Source organism: Rhincodon typus, chromosome 28 (genome assembly GCF_021869965.1).
Source record: "Rhincodon typus isolate 14 chromosome 28, sRhiTyp1.1, whole genome shotgun sequence".
NCBI classification, from domain to species: Eukaryota; Metazoa; Chordata; class Chondrichthyes; order Orectolobiformes; family Rhincodontidae; genus Rhincodon; species Rhincodon typus.
The window spans coordinates 39,175,190-39,196,477 of NC_063359.1; the positions used below are offsets into that span (position 1 = coordinate 39,175,190).

At 39.3% G+C, this 21,288-nt stretch overlaps 2 protein-coding genes across 3 annotated transcripts in view; both read left to right on the forward strand.

Moving 5' to 3' along the window:
• Nucleotides 1-21,288, forward strand: part of odf2a (outer dense fiber of sperm tails 2a) — a 143,885-nt gene that overhangs the window by 18,627 nt on the left and 103,970 nt on the right. The gene's annotated exons all lie outside the window — the stretch shown is intronic.
• The window catches only part of LOC125486389, a 35,577-nt gene continuing 14,373 nt past the window's right edge, over nucleotides 85-21,288 (forward strand). Inside the window, exons 1-4 of the mRNA XM_048613741.1 lie at nucleotides 85-1,157; nucleotides 2,661-2,786; nucleotides 19,635-19,741; nucleotides 20,312-20,376. Of these exons, the coding sequence (XP_048469698.1) occupies nucleotides 975-1,157; nucleotides 2,661-2,786; nucleotides 19,635-19,741; nucleotides 20,312-20,376 (481 nt within the window). The 5' untranslated portion in view covers nucleotides 85-974. The remainder of the gene's footprint in view (nucleotides 1,158-2,660; nucleotides 2,787-19,634; nucleotides 19,742-20,311; nucleotides 20,377-21,288) is intronic.

A 21,288-nucleotide genomic window follows, 5' to 3' on the forward strand; every position in this document is an offset into this window, starting at 1 on the left:
ACTTGGGTTTTTGGGGAAGTGAATCTTTTCAAACCCATCAATCCAGTGGTAACATTATGCTCTTAAGGTTCCTAACTAAGAAACTTCATTGTTCCAATACCAGACCGAACTGAGCTCCGTCCAAAATCTGACTTTGAAAGACCAAGCAAGTTTTTTTTTTTTTGTTTTTTTTTAAGCGATTTGTTTAAAGACTGGGTTACATACAATTAAGTAATCTAATTAAATGCTTCTTAGTGGCATTCTCCTGCCTTGATTAAACAGTCTATCCTTTGTAATGAGCCACCCTCCAGTTTAGGGGATACATTTCAAAATCATTTAAGTTCTGAACTTAAGTTCTTTGGCAGGATTCATTACACACTAGTTAGAATCTCTTGAGGATTGCAAAAAAAGTTTTCTCAACAAAGTAGGTCATCTTATAGCAAACATGTCAGAGCAATTCACATAAATAAAACTAAGAACTGTGGGTGCTGGAAATCCAAAACAAAACCAAAAATTGCTGGAAAACTCAGCAGGCCTGGCAGCATCTGCAGAGAGGAAGCAGAGTTAACATTTTGAGTCCAGAGCAATTCACATGCCTTGTTCAGGGCTTGTCACAAAGTGGGCAAATATGGCAGCCATTTGCACACAGCAACACCCCATAATCAATGCTGAAAATTATGTTTCGTTCACTTATTTCTGGTAGTGTTGGTTGCAGGAGAAATAGTGGCCAGGGCACTGGGAGATCTCCTTTTTCATCTTTGAATTTTGCTGTGCGATTGTTAATCTCTCAAAACACCAGAACAAGAACACAGGCATTATTACCAACTTTACATCCAAAGTACTGCATCACGGTATTGACCTAGATAAAGTGTTTAAGTCTTGCATGTGAATAGGTTAACCAAAATTGAATTGCGTCATTTGATACATGAGATGTTTACACATGATGGAAGACCTATGCATTTTGAGAAGCATTGAGGATATTGGACACTGAAAAGATGTTGATCATTGTTTGTAGGAAGCTGGAAGATTTAGATGCTCAGAACCGGGAGCTGACTCAGGTGGTCACGAAACGAGAAGAGACCATTCAACATAACCAGCAGCGATTAGAGGAAAAATCCCGTGAGTGCACCAGCCTGGCTAGACAGCTGGAGGCTGCCATTGAAGATGCCAGACGGCAGGTCAGTTCAGTGAGATGTTACCAAATGTGAAACAGGAGGAGGCCTGTCAGGCCTTTGATCCAGCTTCTCCATTCAATTGAATCATGGTTGATCTGCGTCTTAACTCCATTCACCTACCTTTTGATAATTAACTCTCAATACCCTTGTCTACGAAAGTTATCAATCTCTATCTTAAAATTTACAGTTGACATAGCCTGTTTAAAACATGTTCACCTCAAAACATATTCTTCACTTGGCAATAAACTGCTATTGTGGAGCCACTGACTGCAACCTGTATTTACTTAGAGCAGTTATAATAAAAAAATTGATGGTTTTAAAGTAATACACGGAAAGTGGAGCCAAAGGCAACTTTAAGTAATCGGCTTTCAAATTCTACAAATTGAGTTCAAAGCAAATTCATATTTTTCTCAGCAAAAATGTTGTGATCAGGAATACACCACCTGAACGGGTGATGGAAGTGGGCCAGTGGCCTTCTGAATCATGTCACTTTTATTCAGCAAACACCAAGCATAGTAAACTGCTATGCTTGATCATATTTTGATCATCTTGTATGCATTACACTAGAGTTAATATTTAAGGACTTTTTAACTCTTTTGGATTGCTGTCTTGGAGATCACCCTCAAGTAAATCCCATTCAACACTGATCACAATGCCATTGCAGACCCATCAAAGTTAACAGTTGAACCAGTTTTGACGATGAAAATATCGGAGTGTATCCAGCACAGAGAATGCTGGAGAAACTCAGCAGATCTGACAGTGTATGTGGAGAGAGAAATAGAGTTAATGTTTCAAGTCTGTTATGACTCCTCAGTTCTGAAGAAGTCATATTGGACTCAACATTACCCTGTGTTTTTCTCTCTACAGAAGTTGCCAGAGCTGCTGAGTTTTTCCAACATCTTGTTTGTTTCAGATTTCCAGCATCTGCAGTATTTTGCCTTTGTTCCAGTACATGCAGCATGTCTGCTGATTGATTGTGCTCTGTTTTAACAGTAAAACTCTGTATCCTTATGGTGCCTGGCTCCTGATCGTGTAAAGGCGAGACAGCCAGACATTGAGGTTGCTTTCCCAAATGACAACCCAGTAGCCATAAATGTAAACACCGTAAACCAACTTGACAAGTGTCCTCATGGAAAAGATAACTTTTGGTGTAGGAGCTCTATTTTACAAATTTGAGAGCATTCAGTCAATCCTTTCTCTTAAAATTCTTTACCACCCATTTATTGCTACTACCTGCTTTTTTGCTATAGCTCTGTAATTATTCTTTTGCAAGTGTTTCCTCTTGAAAACTGGCAACTTTCCTCTAGCAATTTGCTATCTTAAAATTCCTTCTCATTTCCTTACAGTCCCTCCCATGTGATTTTCTTTTTTTTTTGTTTGCTAGTTATCTTAAATCTGTTTTGTGTGGTAACTGGTCTTCCAACTGGTAGTAGAAACTGAAATTCCAGGTCAGATTGTCAGCAAGAAAACTTTTGTCAGAGTGACCAAATACATCTGTTTGACTAGGTGGACCAAACCAGGGAGAGAGCTCTGTCAAAAGAACGAACCACACAGAGCAAAATAATGGACCTTGAAACACAGCTGAGCAGAACAAAAACGGAACTGACTCAGCTACGCAGGAGCAAAGATGATGTAAGTCTGTTACAAATATGCATTTTTAAAAATAAATATTAAGTTGTTTTGGTTCTGTCCGATGGCACAAGGGGTTGGCTTTAAGAACAAACAAAAAGAATCCTAACTATTGGCCACTGAGAGTGGAACTGGCCAGCATTGTGATTGGAAGAGTAGCAAGCATGGGCGAGTCAGAACTGATTTTCCCCTGCTCCCACTTTTGCAGTTCCTCCAATCAAGAGTTCTGTACCTCATGGAGCAGCAAAAAAATGGATCAGAGACTCTGGGTGAGTTGCAGCAGCAAGCATAGGTGAGACAGAGCCTATGGTTGGGAGAACAGATTAGTCTCTCCTGTGCTTGCTCCTCCAATCACAACTCCAGCCAGTCCCAGGAGACTTTCAGCTTGTCCAATCAATTACCAGGCTGCTGATGGCTATAGCGAAGACTTTACTGTTCTTATCTCATGCCACTGTTAGGGGTAAGGTTCCCAATTATGCTGCCCTAGTGATTGCTGTTACCGACTCTATCGCTTGTGTTCCGTCGTAGCAGGGTACTCATCTTGGGGTAGAAGGCCATCACGTATTTGCACTTGGGGTGAGCCCTATTGTTGAAGTTGAAGCAACTCTCCTGATACCCCAAACATTTGGGAGTACCTACAAAATACCTCCATTCACACCATCTCTGGTGTTCCTATGAATATTGAAATTTGAGCACGCTCTGTCCTGTCAGTATTGATAAACTTACTTATAAGCAAAGTTCCCCAAGGCAAAATTAAAGGCATTTCATACAAGGTGTGTTTATGGGTCAGTTTATATCACTGGCCGTAGAGGATCTGTATGTTGGAAGTTGGCAGCACTAGAACAATGTAAAAGTGGCTCCAAAATCTAAATCACCTAGCTCCACTAGTTGGAAGAGAATAGCTTCTTTCATTAATATTCCCTGTGGCCTTTATATTACATTGCTGGTCAGTGATTCCTTTTAATTTGTGAATTTGCTCCATGGGATCATTCAGGAGGAAAGTGCAGTCCTTAATTGTAAATGCAGCATATTGTGTACCTCTTTGTTGCTCAAAAAACCCACCTGTCTTTATGTTTGTGCACATGTCTGTTTGTTTTGTCAATGCAAATTGCTAACATCCACCCAGTCAGATCTTTATCTTATATCCTTATAGAGGACTGGGATATGGTTTTGCAATGTCAACAAAATATTTTGTATGAAATAACTTCCTTGTTAAAAATCTTTTTGACTCCGTGTTGGTTGGACATTTTATCCTAATGAACCAAAGTATAAAAGCTGCATTCCTAAAATTATCAGAATTCTTTGAGGACTAACTTTAATTTGAAGGAAGAGGGTTAATTTTTAAAGGGTGGTTATAGCATGTAATGGGATCATTGTTTGTGTGCTTGCATAGTATTTAGTATTTTCACACTAATGGTTTTTAATCCCTTTTTATCTGTTCATTGTTCCTTCCACCGTCACCATCCCCACCCCCAAAACTTTCAAATTTTCTAAATGTGCCTTTCAGTAAATTTGATTATGTTTGAAGGTAACATTTATTTGCCAAATTTTCCTCTGTGCAAGCACAAATACCAAATCTTCCAACAATTTAAATTTCTTGTCACTACATTAATTATAAGTTTTTTGTGAAGTGTTGGTAACTGTTTATGTCACAGTACTTTTACAATTCCAGCCATTTGAATTGGCCTAGCAGCATTTGCATGTCACCACAGATATTAAAAGTACAATAATTTTCTGGTTCCTCAGTGACTTCAGGTGAGGTGAAAGGGTGAGGTATGGGAATAAGAGCAGATTACTTAAGAGCCTGCGCAACTACTTTCATAGCTAAATGTGTGATGTACTTACTGGTATCTTACTGACTGCTGCAATTGTAATTGTGTCAAGTCCAATTTGTGTAAAATTGCTTCTTAGGCTGAGAGGCGTTTCCAGAGCCGCTTACAAGACCTGAAGGATCGTCTGGAACAGTCGGAATGCACCAACCGTAGCATGCAGAACTATGTCCAGTTCCTCAAATCTTCGTATGCAAATGTATTTGGTGATACTGCTTTAACAAGCTCTCCACTCCAATCTAGATCACCTCTCTGAGAATCTCTTGCAGTATCAAAAAGTGAACTTACTGAATTTTACTCCCGCTTTTACTCTTTTTAGGAGTCTGGAGCTATAAATGATCTTAAAAACCACACCATGTGAAGCACGTTCTTATGAACTGGTTAATATCGTAAACAATGCAGACTCTCGGTCAGTAATCACTCCAGCCTCGAGTGAACTTGTCCTAAGTTTAAAAAAACTTGTCAAATGGGTCCAATCATAGGTTCCCAGCTCTGTAGAATTAGTACGTGAATTATTCAGGATAGTCCGGAGTTTCGGATCAATGTATGCAAAATTGATAATGCCCTAATGTATTAGAATTGTGATTTGTTCATCTAGTAGTAAATTACTTTGCATGGCACACTGACCATAGGTAACAGTGTCCACTTACCTTGTATTTAATCTTTCAGATCCAAGGGTTAGATTTGCAGCAAACTTGCGTACAGGAACGCTGCTGTGATTTATTGCTAGCATTCTTTTTCCTACTAAGCCAGTGGGTCTGTTGACCGTTCGACTAAACTCAAGTTGAAGGAAGGAAAGGCTGGTTAGATTTGACTAGGAGGATTTGCTGTTTCTTAGTCATTCCTTGGTATGCCACAAATCAGTGCCTCACATTCTTTGATTTTCATTTTTGGCATCTCGCCAGCTTTGTGTCCTCTTCCCCACTTTCATTTCATTCAATAGCCCCAAACAATCCAATTTTTGCTTGCTTGGTATCTCCTACACAATTACATGTCCTCTTAGACGTTGAATTTCAAGATGTAATTTCTGTTAAATTGAACTGCAGAAGACTTGGGCTGATGGTTGTTTCCTAGTATTTGTCCACTGCAAATGGGGACATCTGGTCCTTTAAACAGTGCTCATTTTTGATATTTCAGCAAGTTATAAAGATCCTTTGCAACATTCCCAATTGCAACTTATAAAATTCTTTTAAAATAAATGAACTTGCAAAATTAACACTGAGGTCAAGAATAATATAAGTCTTTTCCCTTGGTTGTGGGTGAGCATTTGTAATGAAAACTACTAGTCAGTCACCTGTTCATCTAATACTTTAAGCTACTTCAGCATAGAATTTTTCTGGTTCTGTTTCCTGCTAGTTTCAGATATTAAACAAATACTTTAATTACTTTTCTGGTCAACTGCTTGTATTAAAACAAATTAGTCTGAAGTTCCACCCGTTCAGTCAATATGTACTTTAGAAAATGTATTTATTTTTAATTTATGTAAACAAAGAGCCATGTGTGAATGTGCAATAGTCCTTGTTGCACTTAGCCTTGGGTTAGGCAGGCACTGCAGAAAAGTCTGATCAAACCCTCAGTACCAACTTACCTCGTTTGGATAAACATGGTAGAAGTCACCAAAAATGTCAATGCAAATTACTTTGTGAAGTTCTGATATTAACTGACTTTGAAGCCCTAGATATTTTTGGATCCATTTAATAACTTATAATACAAATACTGGATCACATCTTCTGTGCTGACTACAGTCATTTTCTGTGTCATGATTTTTCTTTCGCTTTCATAGCTGATGTGATTCATTTCTTGTAGGATGGCCTTGGTGAAGTTCAGTTGGCCTTAGAACACCTTTGTCCAAATTGGCAAATCATTCAGCCAAAAGCTGCTTAAATGCTGTGGACTTAAACTCGTATTACTGAGGAAATAGTTTGAAATTAATGACTTTTTTTGAGTTACTGGAGAAAGTGATTGTCGGAGACACCAGTTGGTGCATGACTCTCCCATTTATTTTAAAGTAATGTATCCTTCTGCATATTTGGAGTATTAAACAGCACTTCTGTTGAATTTGAGATCAAAAATATTGCTTAACTATTCCATGATATTAAACTTAAGTTGAGGGAAATAACAAATGAGTTCTATATTTATACACATTGATAACTTTACACTTCAGTTGCAATTCTCAGATCTGTCGATCTATATAAACCATGTTCAGCAGAGCTGTAGTGAGCCACCGCACATCAATCCATGCCCACTCCAATAAATCTCCTGTGCAAGGAAGCCAGAAAGGTGGTGGATTTGCTGGGGGGGGGGATGGTGCAAGAACTTGAGTCTGAAATGGTACAACTCCCTCATAACTGGTACATGTAGGTGTGTATCAGTACATGGAGCACTAACTCAAATTCCACTGTGTTCAAATGACAATGGTCTTCTAACAGCTTTGACTGGTAACACATCCTCTGAGTGTATACTTCATACAACTCATTGTAGTCATTTTTAATTGCTAGGGTCTGAATATCTGTAACATGTTCTTTGAAAGGTACTGCTGGGGAACATTTTAAAACCAGCAAATATCCCATGACATTGCCGTGATGTTTATCAGCACATGTTCTCCTTTTCCTTAAAGGTTACAGTCCTAAACTCAAATAACCCAAAACTGCTTGAAAAGTTCACAATTCTGAACATTGACTTTCTTTGTGTCTTCTCAGAGCAAACAATCTCTAACAATTAGTCTACGTAAGATCCAGTCTGGAGATGATGAAAAAACTAGTGTCAGAAAGCTTTGGGAACCACAAGTTCAGAGCCAACTGATCATCCCAAATGACTTTCCACTTGCTGTAGGTCATTCCCTTTTTCTTTAATCCATCATCACAGATCATTCCATCACCTCCCATGAATCTGCCCATGCACTTCTGTATCTGACAATTCAGGTTTATGTGGCACAGGTCAACTGCTTGCTGTCCTTCCCTAACACACGCATTTCTTATTTGGCAAAGTAGTCTATAGTTGATCCAGCTAACATTATAAGCTCTGCGTATAGTAAGTCACACATAGACCCCTAACCTACCACACTGTTGTGCATTAACATGCTGATTTGCTGTGGCTTAAGTGCTGCTCTGCAGTTTTGAGAAATTCAGCAATTCAAATGCTGGATTTCAAACAATTCATATACAGTATATGCTGTAAATCTGAAACAAAACAAACTGCTGGAGAAACTCAGCAGGTCTGGCAGCATCTGTGGAGAGAAAAACAAAGTTAATGTTTTGAATCCAGTGACACCTCATCAGACTACTTTTGCCAGACCTGTTCAGTTTCTCCAGCACTTTGTTTTAATTCATAAACTAATATGATATTCAGACTTGTTTGTTTGTTTTTAAAAACACATTTTCTTTTACTCTGAAATTTTGAAACATAGTTGCACAGCACAGAAAAAAATCCTTTGGTCCAACTCGTCCATACTAACCAGATATCCTGAATTAATCTAGTCCCATTTGGCCCATATCCCTCTAAACCCTTCCTATTCATGTACCCGTCCAGATGCCTTTTAAATGTAATTGTACCAGTCTCCACCACTTCCTCTGACAGCTCATTCCATCCACGCACCACCTTGCAAAGTGATTCAAATGGCACAGGTCTCTCTCGTAAGTATTCTGCTTGACCTTGGAAGTCATAATCTGTTTTACACATAATATGCAGAAATAACTCTCTCTATAATAGTGTAACGGTACTGAGGAACTGATCTAGTCACTTTGAGTTGTGTAGTTTGAAACCCTGGAATACCTTAGTTACTTTTCGTGCATTAATGATGCCTTTTGTGAATGTGTTTTCTTGTGAATGAGTTTCTTCCCACCTTCCATTTAAAAAGAAAGTTAACACAATTCATACCTGCTTTGATCATCAACATAGCATCTAACATGCAGAAGTGAATTTTATTTTGGAAAACGAAAGCCTACATGCTTCTGTATTCATTGCTGTGCCCAAAGTGGTATGGTCCAGAAACAAGAAGCAGGAAGTTGGCTCCATTCCACCACCTCCTTCACTAGATGAAAGTCTGGGGATGTACTTATAAATTGAGCATGTTTATGAAGTAAATCTTAATACCAGGCTTGTGCAAAACTGAGTGCCTGATAGTAATATTTCTTGGTATGTTTTTAAGATCTTAAATAAGCCAATATAAAATAAGAACATCTGCAAAGACAGACACGTTCCGAAAGTTTTTTGTTTTGCACTCATTGGGAGAAATGCAAGAATGCCAATTTTTTTTAACAATTTATACTGTAGGAGAAATTGGTCAGCAGTTTGATTTTGGCTAAGTTGTTGCCTTGATAAAAGCAACTGGAAACAATTTACTCCTGCAGTATAAATTAAAATCATTTGAAATTTGGCATTCTGTGTGTTTTGTCCTGATCATGCGATATGAACATTTTGGCAACATTTTCTTCTCTTTTCAGCACCACTGAAGTTCTGTACAATGAAGTAACTCGTTACGATTCCATCTTTTTCAAAAAAAAAATGTCAGTCATACCAGTTAGGTATCCCTGTTTCCATGCCAGAGTCTCTATTTTAAAATAATTATTTCTCAGGCCAGTAGATAAAAAAGGATATTCTTCCAGAGGGATTATTTTCTTTGGTTTAACATGTAATTTTAAAAATAAATAATCTGCAGATTGGGAGGGATAGGTTTCTACATTTGAAAGATTTTACATAGAAATGTAGGAGCTCATGTGAAGTCATTAATCCTTACCCTTTTGTGTACAATTTTACATCCCCTCTAAAATAATTTTTTGATATCTCCATTGTAAAGCCTAAGTGTTCCTAGTCTTTCCTTGTAACTTAGACTTCTTCACAACAGATTTGCTTTACATAGAATTTTATAGGACAGAGTGTCCATTCGGCCCAACATCGGGTCCATGCTTATACTCTACATAAGCCTCATCCCTCTCTTTGTCCCTCTCTATCAGCATAGAGGCTAACTGATAATTACCCTGCCCTTTGTGCTTCTATCGTATGCTGAGTGGTTCACTCTTAGAAAATACAAGGTATTATGCAGACAGATTTTATGTTCACTTTTAAATTGACAACAATTACAATTGTGGCCCTATTCAATCATGAAATAAGCCCCTGCTTAATGATTTGGGAACCATTTTCAGTCCAATGTACTTTGGTGCTTTGATTAGACATTTTGTAAGTCCCTTAAAATATTGCTTTTAAATTTTCAGGGTGAAATATTGTGAGAAGTTGTAAATACAATTTTTATACTTTTATATAATTTTTAAAACATTTGCAAATGTTTATATTATATACAGTATATAATCTATTTGTTTCTATTGTAGGTATGTTAATAAAAGTGGCCAATTTGCTTGAATGTCAATAAATTTGTCAATTGATATTTTTTAAAAGAAATTATGATTTTGTCATCTGTTTTCCTTGAATCATAGAATGGGTACAGCACAGAGGAGGCAGTTTGTCCTGTCATGCTCTTGCCAACTCTCTGCAAGAGTAACTCAGACCCATTTCTGCCACCCCCTCCCATCTACCACCACCATTGCTACCAACGCCCTTTCAGGTGCTTATTCATTCCTATCTGGAAGGCATAATTGAACGTAACTCAATCACACTCTTGGATAGTACTTTTCAGGTCATAACCAGATGCAGGTAGTTGGTTTGGAGCATTCAAGAATCGCCTGCATAGCGTGAACTTTCCATTTCATTATCAAATTAGAGGATATGATTTTGTACCCTGTGTTGTTAGTTCAGTATTTTGAGTACTGCACTACTATATCTAATGTTGCTTCAGCACATCATGGCACATGGAAATTAATGGATGGAAAAATAATTAGAATGCTGACTTTTAAGCGCCAACTTTAATATAGTAGGGGGATAATTTTTTTTCCCCCTTGCGCTCTGTTCTCCATCCAGCTTGTCTTTGTCCACCCATGTCTTTATCCCTCCCTGGCTCTCTATTCCTTTCAATTACTACAACCCTCTGATCACCACATTCCTCCAATTCTGGCCTGTTTTGCATCACTGATTGTTCCACCACTGGTGGATGTGCCTTCAGCTTCCTTTACCCAAATCTCAAATTCCATGCCTCCTTCACCTCTCAAAAAGCTCCTTAAAAATCTGTCCCTTTATCCAAGTGATTGATCATTTGTTCCAACATAATCTGCACTAGCTGTAAGAAACGTTGTATCATAATCGCCTTTGTGAGGTATCTTGGGATGTTTTGCTACTTTTAAAGCTGCTACATAAATGCAATATGAAGTTGCTGCTCATCAAATGATGGTTACACTGCTTATGATAGTTAGTTGAAATTTACATTTTCAAATCTACGTCTGATTAAACACAGCTTCCGTACCTATACAGACAATTCCAGGATTTGATACAATGCCACTTTTGTTTCTGGAAAATCCAAATGCATTTTTTTTTAAACTTCAGATCAAGCTACCTAAGACCTTTGCAGCTGTACATACAAAACCTCAAATTGTCCCTTGCGTACTCAATTCTGGTTTTCGGTTTCAGAATAATTTTGGAATATTAAAACGCTCAGCATCCTGCTTTGTTCAAGTTGAAATTCTGATTTAATAATGGTGATTTGATACTGACCATGTGTATATTGACCCCTCTCCCAGCACTCAACATTGGAAATGACCCAGTGATCCATGTGCATATTTGTGATGCCTCAAGGGATCAGTCTTTGTGTATAAAGAGAATTTAATCTATTTGAGGATGCTAATAGCATTTCTGGAATACAATCAAAACTTCCTCAGTTTTCAAACAAAACAACTTTCAATTACCAGCTCAATATAATGAAACATTCTGACAGTGCAAAACAGGCAGCGAGCAATAGCAAGAAAAGGATTAGGGGAGATAGGTAATGGCATGGTTGAAGAGGCAGGTTTTGAGGTTTTCTGAAGGACTGGAGAAAAGCATCTGTGTGATAGAGGTTTAGGAAAAGTGTTCAAGCGAGAAACTGCAACGAAATTCCGAGGAGAAAAGGAGGTGAGGTTCAAAGTGATCAGCGCAGAGCGGGTAATGAAATACATGTTACTTAAAAGCCAGCCAACACCCACAAAGGCAATCGAGCAAACTCCAGGAAATAAGTTACTATTATCTAAAAGATGCAGGGTAAGTTGCTACAGCTGTTTCTTTTGATCAGAATCGTATAGGTTCTTCAGTTTCCTAAGCCTTTTCTGGTGACTCGGAGACCAGATATCATTCTATTCTGTTGGCCTTTGAGCCCTCAGTAATTGCTGTAATGTTCCCACCATTTGAGCAGACCAAAGCCAGACATTCCATTCCCGAATATACCAACGGTGGTATAAGCTGAATATCATTTTTAAATTTACATTGAGCTGCCCAAGCTTCATAAGTCAATTTGAGCAACACATCACAGCGCTTCTGTATTCTATGAATCTGGTTATGTTAGCAACAAAGAGCTTGCTTTTTTTCTGAGATAACCAAAACTTTCCTTTCAAAACTTGGAACAATAGGTTCCTGAGAATGTGTCTGTCTGTTTTCATAGTTGGATCCCAAGCACATTTCCATTATTTACAGGACCTCATATTAAAAGTACCTCACGAATGTGTCCATATTTGCACAGGGTTATAGAACCTCATAGTAATTCCTTTATGGTTCCTGGCATTTATTTACCTGGGCACCAGCAAGACTGTGGCACTTGTTACCTGGGTATTCAAAGTCTTTGTTTGCTCTTTACTGAGGAATGGGAATCCCTGATATTGATGCATTTCCCTAAGTGACTATGAAGTGAATGGCTTCCTCAGCCATTTCAAAGTGACAATTAAGAGTCGACCACATTCCTGTTGGTCTGGAGTCATGTGAAAGTTGTACCATGTAAGGACAATAGATTTCATTCCCTAAAGGACATCAATGAATTCAATGGAGTTTTTACAACAATTGATGACAGTTGACATAGTCACCATTACTGCAGCTAGCATTTGAGTTCCAGATTTATTAATTGAAATTAAATTCCATTAGCTATTGTGCTAGGATTTCAATCTGTATCCCCAGAGCATTACCCTGAGCTTCTGAATTATGAATCCAGTGATATTGTCACTGTACAACTCCAGTAGGAACAGAAATCACTGGACCTGAGCACAGTGGGCCCTATGGAGCCTCAGACATCAGTTGCTGGTGCCTGATATATTCTTCTGTCCTGGGCCTTGCCCAGCAATATTGACCTAGACACCAAAAGGCTATGCCAATATTCATCTTTATTCCTTGGAACTGATACAATATTTACCTAGGATCCACTGGATTATGTCAATATAACTCTGGGGGTTCTTGAGAATATAACAGTCCCTGCCTGGAATATGCTAATGTTTATGGTAGGTCCCTACATTCAAGTTTTGAAAATTGATGTAATATACAACAGTCTACCAAGTGTTAAAGGGCCTAATTTCCACATCCCGCCTCTGACACTGTATTGGTGACTGCTTTCCTTAAAAAGGCTGTGGTATCCTTGTAATCCTGCATTTGACTCTTCTGTCTGACTTCCCAGCCTGTTATGGTGAAGTACCCAACTTAGAGAATATCGTAGTTTGTGTGTGGGACATAAGGTCCAAAATGCAGTACTTGTATGTCCTGTTTGTGTTGATCCTCTGTGCAATCTCCTGTACAGCTGCACCAGTCATTGACTGCCCATCAAAGGAAAGCAATGCACCCATGGTTGATCTTCTGGAAGTGAGTTTAAGTTAACTGATATAACTTTTTTTTTAAGCTCATATTCTACTTTGCTGTTTTACTATTGGTCTTTTCAGGAAAGAATTTGCATTTACTTAGCATCTTTCAATACCTTGTTACATTCCAATGCACTTTCCAGCTGGCACAGTATTTTTAAGGTGTAGTCACTTTACAGGGAACCCATAAACTTCTCTCTGATATTGATGCTATTATATCTGGTTTCTGTGGACCAGTACCTTCCCTAACAAATTGCTGCTGGTTCAAAGATTAACAGGGAATCCTACATTAGCACAACTGGATCGTTTTAAACATTTAGGATGATTGCAAATTTAATTGATCCCATTCCCATACATTCCATGCAGTGCAACAAAAGTTTACGAGACTTGCTCCTGGAAGGCATGACTGATGCATGAGGACAGACTTGATTGGTTAGGACTATATTCACTGGAATTTAGAAGAATAAGGGGCATCTCATAGAAACCAATAAAATTCTAACAGGACAAGTCAGGGTAAATACAGGAAGGATGTTCTAGATGACTGGGGACTCCAGAATCCGTGATCCCAGTCTAAGGAAATGGATAGGCCATGTATGACTGAAATGAGAGTTTTGTTCATTCAGGACCTGGTAAATTGTGGAATCTTCTGCCGCAGAAAATGGTTGAGGCCAAAACACTGATTCTCAGTTGGATGATCAACCGTGACTATATTGATTGGTGGAGCTTGAATGGCCTACACCTACTCCTGTTTTTCTATCTTTCTATGCATTAAGGCATGTTGGACCAGGAATCACTGTAGCACTGGGTAAAGGATGAACAGGACTTAATGAGTTAAGATATATAGAGTATAGTTTTGAATTAACTCAAGTTTGTGGAGGCTGGAAGATTGGCTAGGCGAGAATTAGAGTAATCAAGGGTGGTGGTAACAAAGGTAGAGGTAAGAATTTCAGTGGCAGAAGAGCTAAGGCAGGGGTAATGATGCATAATGTTACAAAAATGGTCTCAATGATGGGGTCATGGAGTCATACAGCACAGAAACCGACCCTTCGGTGCTATTTGTTCATGCTGACCAGGTTTCCCAAACTAATCTAATCCCATTTGTCTGTGTTTGGCCCATATCCTTCCCATTCATGTACAAGTCCAAATGTCTTTTAAATGTTTAAAGGTTGTAAATAGTCTGGTTTAGTGAAAGGCAGTCATCACTAGGAAACACAACGTTCAACACCATCCAGAACATAGCAGTTTACTCCGGTGTTTATTGCTCTACAAAATGCATTTTAACTCATCAAGGTTTTAGGACATCACCTCCCAAGACAAACCTTCAGTTCTGTTCCAAGTCTCGACGTGAGATCTCAAAAGTGACTTACAATCATGTTCTCAAGGATATTTGGAGAATAACAGTAAATGTTAGCAATCCCTAATATCCACTGAATGAAAAAAAAGGTTAATGGCAATGGCTTTTATTTTCCTAACTGGGAAATTAGGGATGTCAGACAAGCAGAATGACAAATTATACCCTGGAAAGGCTGACAGCTGGTGAGTTAGTCAAGTACTTGTGGAATCTAATGAGTTTTTTTTGGATGATCTCACCAAAGGGAGCATCTAGATGAGAACTAGGAATGGTCCCAGCATAGATCCTTGAACTCTCCAGAGGTAATGGAGCAGGAAGAAAAGCCATTGCAGATAATTTTATGGCTGTGACAATAGTAAGAGATATCAGAAATTAGTATGGTTAATAATTTCAAACATTGAGAAGGGTGAAAAATAGTGCACCAACAACAAGTCTACCAATGGTTTTTAAACTATTGATATGCAATAAATTAATTTTATAACAGTGCAATTGTATATTAACTGAATGCATGTCCCTTAGATTGGTAGATTGGCAGATTTGCATTTTAAAACTGGTTCATGGGACATGGGCACTACTGAAAAGGTCAGCACAAGACCGTCACTAATTTCGCATTCTTAATTTCCCCAGTGGAAGTGATGGTGAGCTATCTTTTTGAACTGCTGCAGTCCACGCAAGGTGGGGGATCCACATTTTGATGTTGTAAGAACAGATTTCGAAATGAGGTTAATATGTAACTTGGAGGGGAACTTGCAGGTGGTAACACTCCCATACACTTAGGACCTCAGCCACCTGAAAGAAACTGTCAAAGGAGCCTGGAGTTGCCGGAGAACATTTTGTGTGTGTGTGTGTACGTACATACATATATATACTGCAGTTTGGTAATTTCGTGTGATTACGATCTTGTGAAGTTCCTTGGTACATTTTGCTCCACTGAAGATGCTCTGTAAATATTTTCTGAAGAAGGGTCCCGAACCAAAACGTCAACTTTCCTGCTACTCTGATGCTGCCTGGCCTGCTGTGTTCCTCCAGCTCCACACTTTGTTATCTATGTGAATACAATATGTTTATGGTAATGACAGCTTATACCAATAGATGGTACATCACATTATTGGGTATGTAAGTAGATATGTTTTAATTAACCTGTTCAGAGATTTATTACACACCTGTGGAGCAGGTGGGACTTGAACCTGGGTCTCCTGGGTCAGAGGTAGGTGGGGCAGATGGAATGGAAAATCAATAGAAAATGATGCAGTTACTTGAAATGTAAAATGAAACAATAGAAATGCTGTTTTCAGGCAGGAGATCAGTCAGCACCCAAGCAAGAAAGTAGATCAACGCTCGCTGCCTCCAAAGAATTGAATAGTTAAAAATTGAAGTATTGTAATAAGTTGTGAAAATGGAGGGGGAATAAAAGGAGGAGGAAGTGGAAGCATAATCATTTGAATCCAGAGACTCTAATAAAGGGAAATGTTTAGCTTGGGTGTGTATGCTTCTGAATATATGTACCCAAGTAGATCATACAATGAAACTCATGGGCAACCGATACAATTTAAATTCCTTGAATTATTTTGCATCCAATTCCATTTGTTGATATTACAAGATCTGGATGTTTCCTTCTAGGGTTCATTTACTAATGAGCAGCTTTTCTCAAACTTATTAAGCAAAATTTTTAGTAAGACAATAAGAAATAAAGATTAAGTACATTTTGCATCCAACTGAAATTGAGTGACCTGCTCTTCAGGGGCTGGATTGCACTGTCTCGGGGTTTTTTTCATTCATGCACAAGATGAGGGCATTGCCTAGATGGGCAATTATTGCCCAACCCTAATTGCCCAGAGGGCAGTTCAGAGTCAACGACTTTGCTGTGGATCTAGAGTCACATGTAGGCCAGACCAGGTAAAATGCAGTTTCCTTCCCTAAAGGACGTTAGTGAACCAGATGGGTTTGTCCAACAATTGACAAATTCACAGTCATTACTCTTAATTCCAGACTCCTCTTCAATTGATTTCAAATTACACTGTCTGCCGTGGTTGGATTTGAACCCTGGTTCCCAGAACATTAGCTGGGTATCTGGGTAAACAGTGCAGTGATATTACCATTAGGGCATCACCTCCCACCAGAGTTGGGGGTTGGCTGGGTGGGGGGCTGTCAATTGTAGGTTTCAATTTGGATGTCCCTGATCTAGCTCATCTCTCTTGAATAATGCTGCATTGCCCAAACTATTCCAGTTTCTTAGATGGAAGAAAGTTCTAAAATGCAGGGTAAATAAAATCTTTTAAAATATCAACAAAATTAGGCTAAATCTTGCCTAAACAATACTGGTGTGTTTAAGACATATGTTGTCGTTAATGTGCAAGTCTGCCAGTGGCCCCAGTTGATTGGACTGTAAGAGATATGACATAAGTTTTGAATTTGCTGGTCAGTTTATGTTGCTTCATCATTTTTCTCCAAAATAATCTTTATTCATAATTAATGCTATGCATTACATGACCCTTCAAAGTTGCTATTGCATTAAATGCAAAACAAACTATCTCGTGGAAACATAGAAAATAAGAGCAGGAATAGGCCATTTGGCTCATCAAGCCCTCTCTGCCATTCAACATGATCATGGATACTGCTCTGTCTTAATGCTAAACCTCTGTTCTCTCCCCATACCCTTTGACACCTTCAGCTTCTAGAAATCTAATACTTTCTTAAATATATTCAGTGACCACTTCCACAATCTGCTGTGACAGAGAATTGCATAGGTTCCCACTAAATGCAAATTTTATATTTTAATACCGCTTTCTTCTTGCCTTTCCATCCTGACACTTTTAATCCAACATGTTTCATATGCTTTTTCTCTTTCTGAACTAAATTTAACTTTTGTTCATCCTTCTTCCTTCTCTATTATCAACTCACATGTCCAAGTAACATCAGTAGTGGGGAAAATTCTCAAATCCATTATCAAGGACTTTATAGCGGAGCATTTATAAAGCAGTGGTAGGATCAGACAGGGTCAGCGTGGATTTATGAAGAGGAAATCATGCTTGACAAATCTGTTGGAATTCTATGAAGATGGGCGGCACGGTGGCTCAGTGGTTAGTACTGCTGCCTCACGGCGCCAGGAACCTGGGTTCGATTCCATCCTTGGATGACTGTCTGTGTGGAGTTTGCGCATTCTCCCCGTGTCTGCATGGGTTTCCTCTGGGTGCTCCAGTTTCCTCCCACAGTCCAAAGATGTGCAGGGTAGGTGGATTGGCCATGCTAAATTGGCTGTAGTGTCCAGGGATGTTTGGGTTAGACGTGGGAAATGCAGAGGAATGGGTCTGGGTGGGATGCTCTTCGGAGGGGCTGTGTGGACTTGTTGGGATGAATAGCCTGTTTCCACATTGTAGGGATTCTATGATCTATGATGTAACTAGTAGAGTTGACAAGGAGGAGCCAGTCGATGTAGTGTATTTGGACTTTCAGAAGGCGTTTGACAAAGTTCCACATAAGAGATTATTGTGCAAGTTTAAAGCGCATGGGATTGGGGGAAGTGTACTGAGATGGATACAAAACTGGTTGGCAGAGAGGAAGCAAAGAATAGGAATTAATGGGTCCTTTTTCAAGTTGGCAGGCAGTAACTAGTGGGGTGCCACAGGGATCACTACTGGAACCCCAGCTACTCACAATGTATGTTAAGGAAACAAAATGTAACATCTCCAAGTTTGCAGATGATACCAAGTTGGGTGGGAGGGTCAACTGTGACTAGGATGCAGAGATCCTTCAGCATGATCTGGACAGGTTGGGTGAGTGGGCACATCAATGGCAGATGCAGTATAATTTGGATAAATGTGAGGTTATTCTCTTGAGAAGGAAAAACAAGGCAGCAGATTACTACCTGAATGGTTGTAAGTTGGGAGAGGGGAGTGTGCAGCGGGACCTGGGTGTCCTTGTGCACCAGTCGCTGAGGGTAAGCATGCGGGTGCCAGCAGGCGGTAAAGAAGGCTAATGGTATGTTGGTCTTCAATACGAGAGGTTTTGAGTACAGGAGCCAGAATGTGGTGTTGCAGTTATACAAGTCCTTCGTGAGGCCACACCTAGAATATTCTGTGCAGTTTTGGTCTCCTTTACTGAGGAAGGATACTCTTGCTCTCGAGGGAGTGCAGCGAAGGTTTACCAGGCTGATTCTGGGGATGGCGGGGTCTGATGTATGAGGAGAGATTGACTGGGTTGGGATTGTTTTCACTGGAGTTCAGACGAATGAGGGGGATCTTGTAGAGACTTATAAAATTCTAACAGGACTTAACAGGACTAAACAGGATAGATGCAGGGAGGATGTTCCCAATGGTGGGTGTGTCCAGAACCAGGGGTCATAGTCTGAGGATTTGGGGTAGACCATTTAGGACAGATATGAGGAGACATTTCTTCACCCAAAGAGGGGTGAGCTTGTGGAATTCATTACCACAGGATATGGTTAATGCCAAAACAATGAATGCATTCAAAAGGTGGCTAGATATAGCACTTGGGGTGAACGGATCAAAGGTTATGGGGAGAAAACAGGATAAGGCGATTGAGTTGGACGATCAGCCGTGCTCGTGATGAATGGAGGAGCAGGCTCAAAGGGCCGAATGACCTCTCTCTGTTATCTTCTAGGTTTCTGTGTTTGAGGTGAGATGGTTGGAAAAAAGTTAAGTCAAGCTCCGACAACATCTGGGCCCTTCAACAACTTTATGCTGCTTAAACTCAGATTTAAGATCTGATTTCCATGAAATAATTTGTTTTGTTTCACTAGGAAATGTACACATGGAGGAGTTGTGGTGGTTGTCAATTTCCTCTGGGATTCTCCTGCCATTCAGTGTTTCCACTGAACCTTTACCCCAGTTCTGGTGGGGACCATGGGGAGAAACCCTGCAGGAAATTCACTTCTTAACTTTCTTTTCCATGTGTTTATTGTTACTGATTTGCAACATTTCTGAACACAACTGCTGTTAATTCACATTTTATTGTCTTTAAGCCTTTTGGGTATTGGCACACCATTGCTATTGCCAGTAATTTTGATGGCTTGAACAGTATGATAACTTCCATGGACAATAGGAGCACCGCCTATCTCTATATCGATCGGTAAGTGTAAAAATCTAGCACTAAGTTTTCTTCATAAAAATTAACTAAGGGAAGAGCTTTTTTGATAATGTGTCTAAGTGGCCATGGTAAGAATTAACACTCTCTCTATTCTGGCTGTGACCTGTGGTATGTATCTATGCAGCCTGTCTGCAGGTGGAATAGTGAACACTGGAAATGCAAAAAAGTCTAGGCTGAGAGCAGATTAATGTCATCATTGTAGTCTTTAATAACGTCAGAAAAATCAGTGTGATATTATTTGCTTTCCTCCCCTTTTGCTGGTGATTTTGATGCCTCTGTGATGCTAATTTGCCAAATACAGGCTGTTGTACTACAAGAAAATTAAATAACAGTTGAATCCATACTCTTTCGAACAAAGATGATGTGCATATGATTAACTCAACATATATTTCCATCAGTAATTTAGAAGTTAATGAAAATCCTCAGGTTCCCAACTCTACTGAAGCAAAGGAAAAATCATGAGGTTATTTTTAGTTATTTTGTCTTTTACGTTAACAAATAAATACTTTTATCTTGTCATTAACTTTGCATTTTTTGTATTGGTCAACACAGCAATGATGGAATATGTACAAAAGTGGAGATAAAGTACTCCAATTACTCTGTCAATGCTTCTAAAGGTTGGTATAGCTTGTTAATATTTAAATGTGTCTGTTTGGGTTTTTTAAAATCTCTCAACCATCTTATTATCTGTAAGAGATAGTAGGAACTGCAGATGCTGGAGAATCTGAGATAACAAGGTGTAGAGCTGCATGAACACAGCAGGCCGAGCAGGAAAGCTGACGTTTCGGGCCTAGACCAATTTTCTGAAGAAGGGTCTAGGCCCGAAACGTCAGCTTTCCTGCTCCTCTGATGCTGCTTGGCCTGCTGTGTTCATCCAGCTCTACACCTTGTTATCTCACATACCCATTATTATCTGTAATCTCCTCCTTGAGATCTGTGTGCTCCTCAAATTCTGGCCTCTTGAATGTTCTTGATTTTAATTGCTGCACCATCAGCTGCTTGGGTTCTAAGATCTGGAATTACATTCTTGAACATATTTCCTCCTTTAAGTCACTCCTTAAAACATTACTCTTTGACAAAGCTTTGAGACACTGCACTTAACACATCCTTATAATGAGTTAGATTCTCCAAGTTTGATTACGCTGCTGTGAACTGCATTAGAATATTTTGCTCCTTACAAATATAAGATGTTGCAGTCACATACCTCTGCAATTGAGAAATACCTATTCCCAACACTTGTTAATGCCATTACTCATTTGATCTACTGGTATCTGAAATCATTGGCAAACATCCCCACTTCTGACCTTACAATGGAGGGAAGGTCACTGATGAAGCCACTGAAGATGGTTGGGCTGAGAACACTAACCTGAGGAACTCCTGCAGAGATGTCCTGGAGCTGAGATGACTGATCTCCAACAACCACAACCATCTTCCTATGTGTCAGGTATGACTCCAAACAGCAGAGAGTTTGCACCCTGATGCCCATTGATTCCAGTTTTGCTCTGGCTCCTTGATGCCACGCTCGGTCA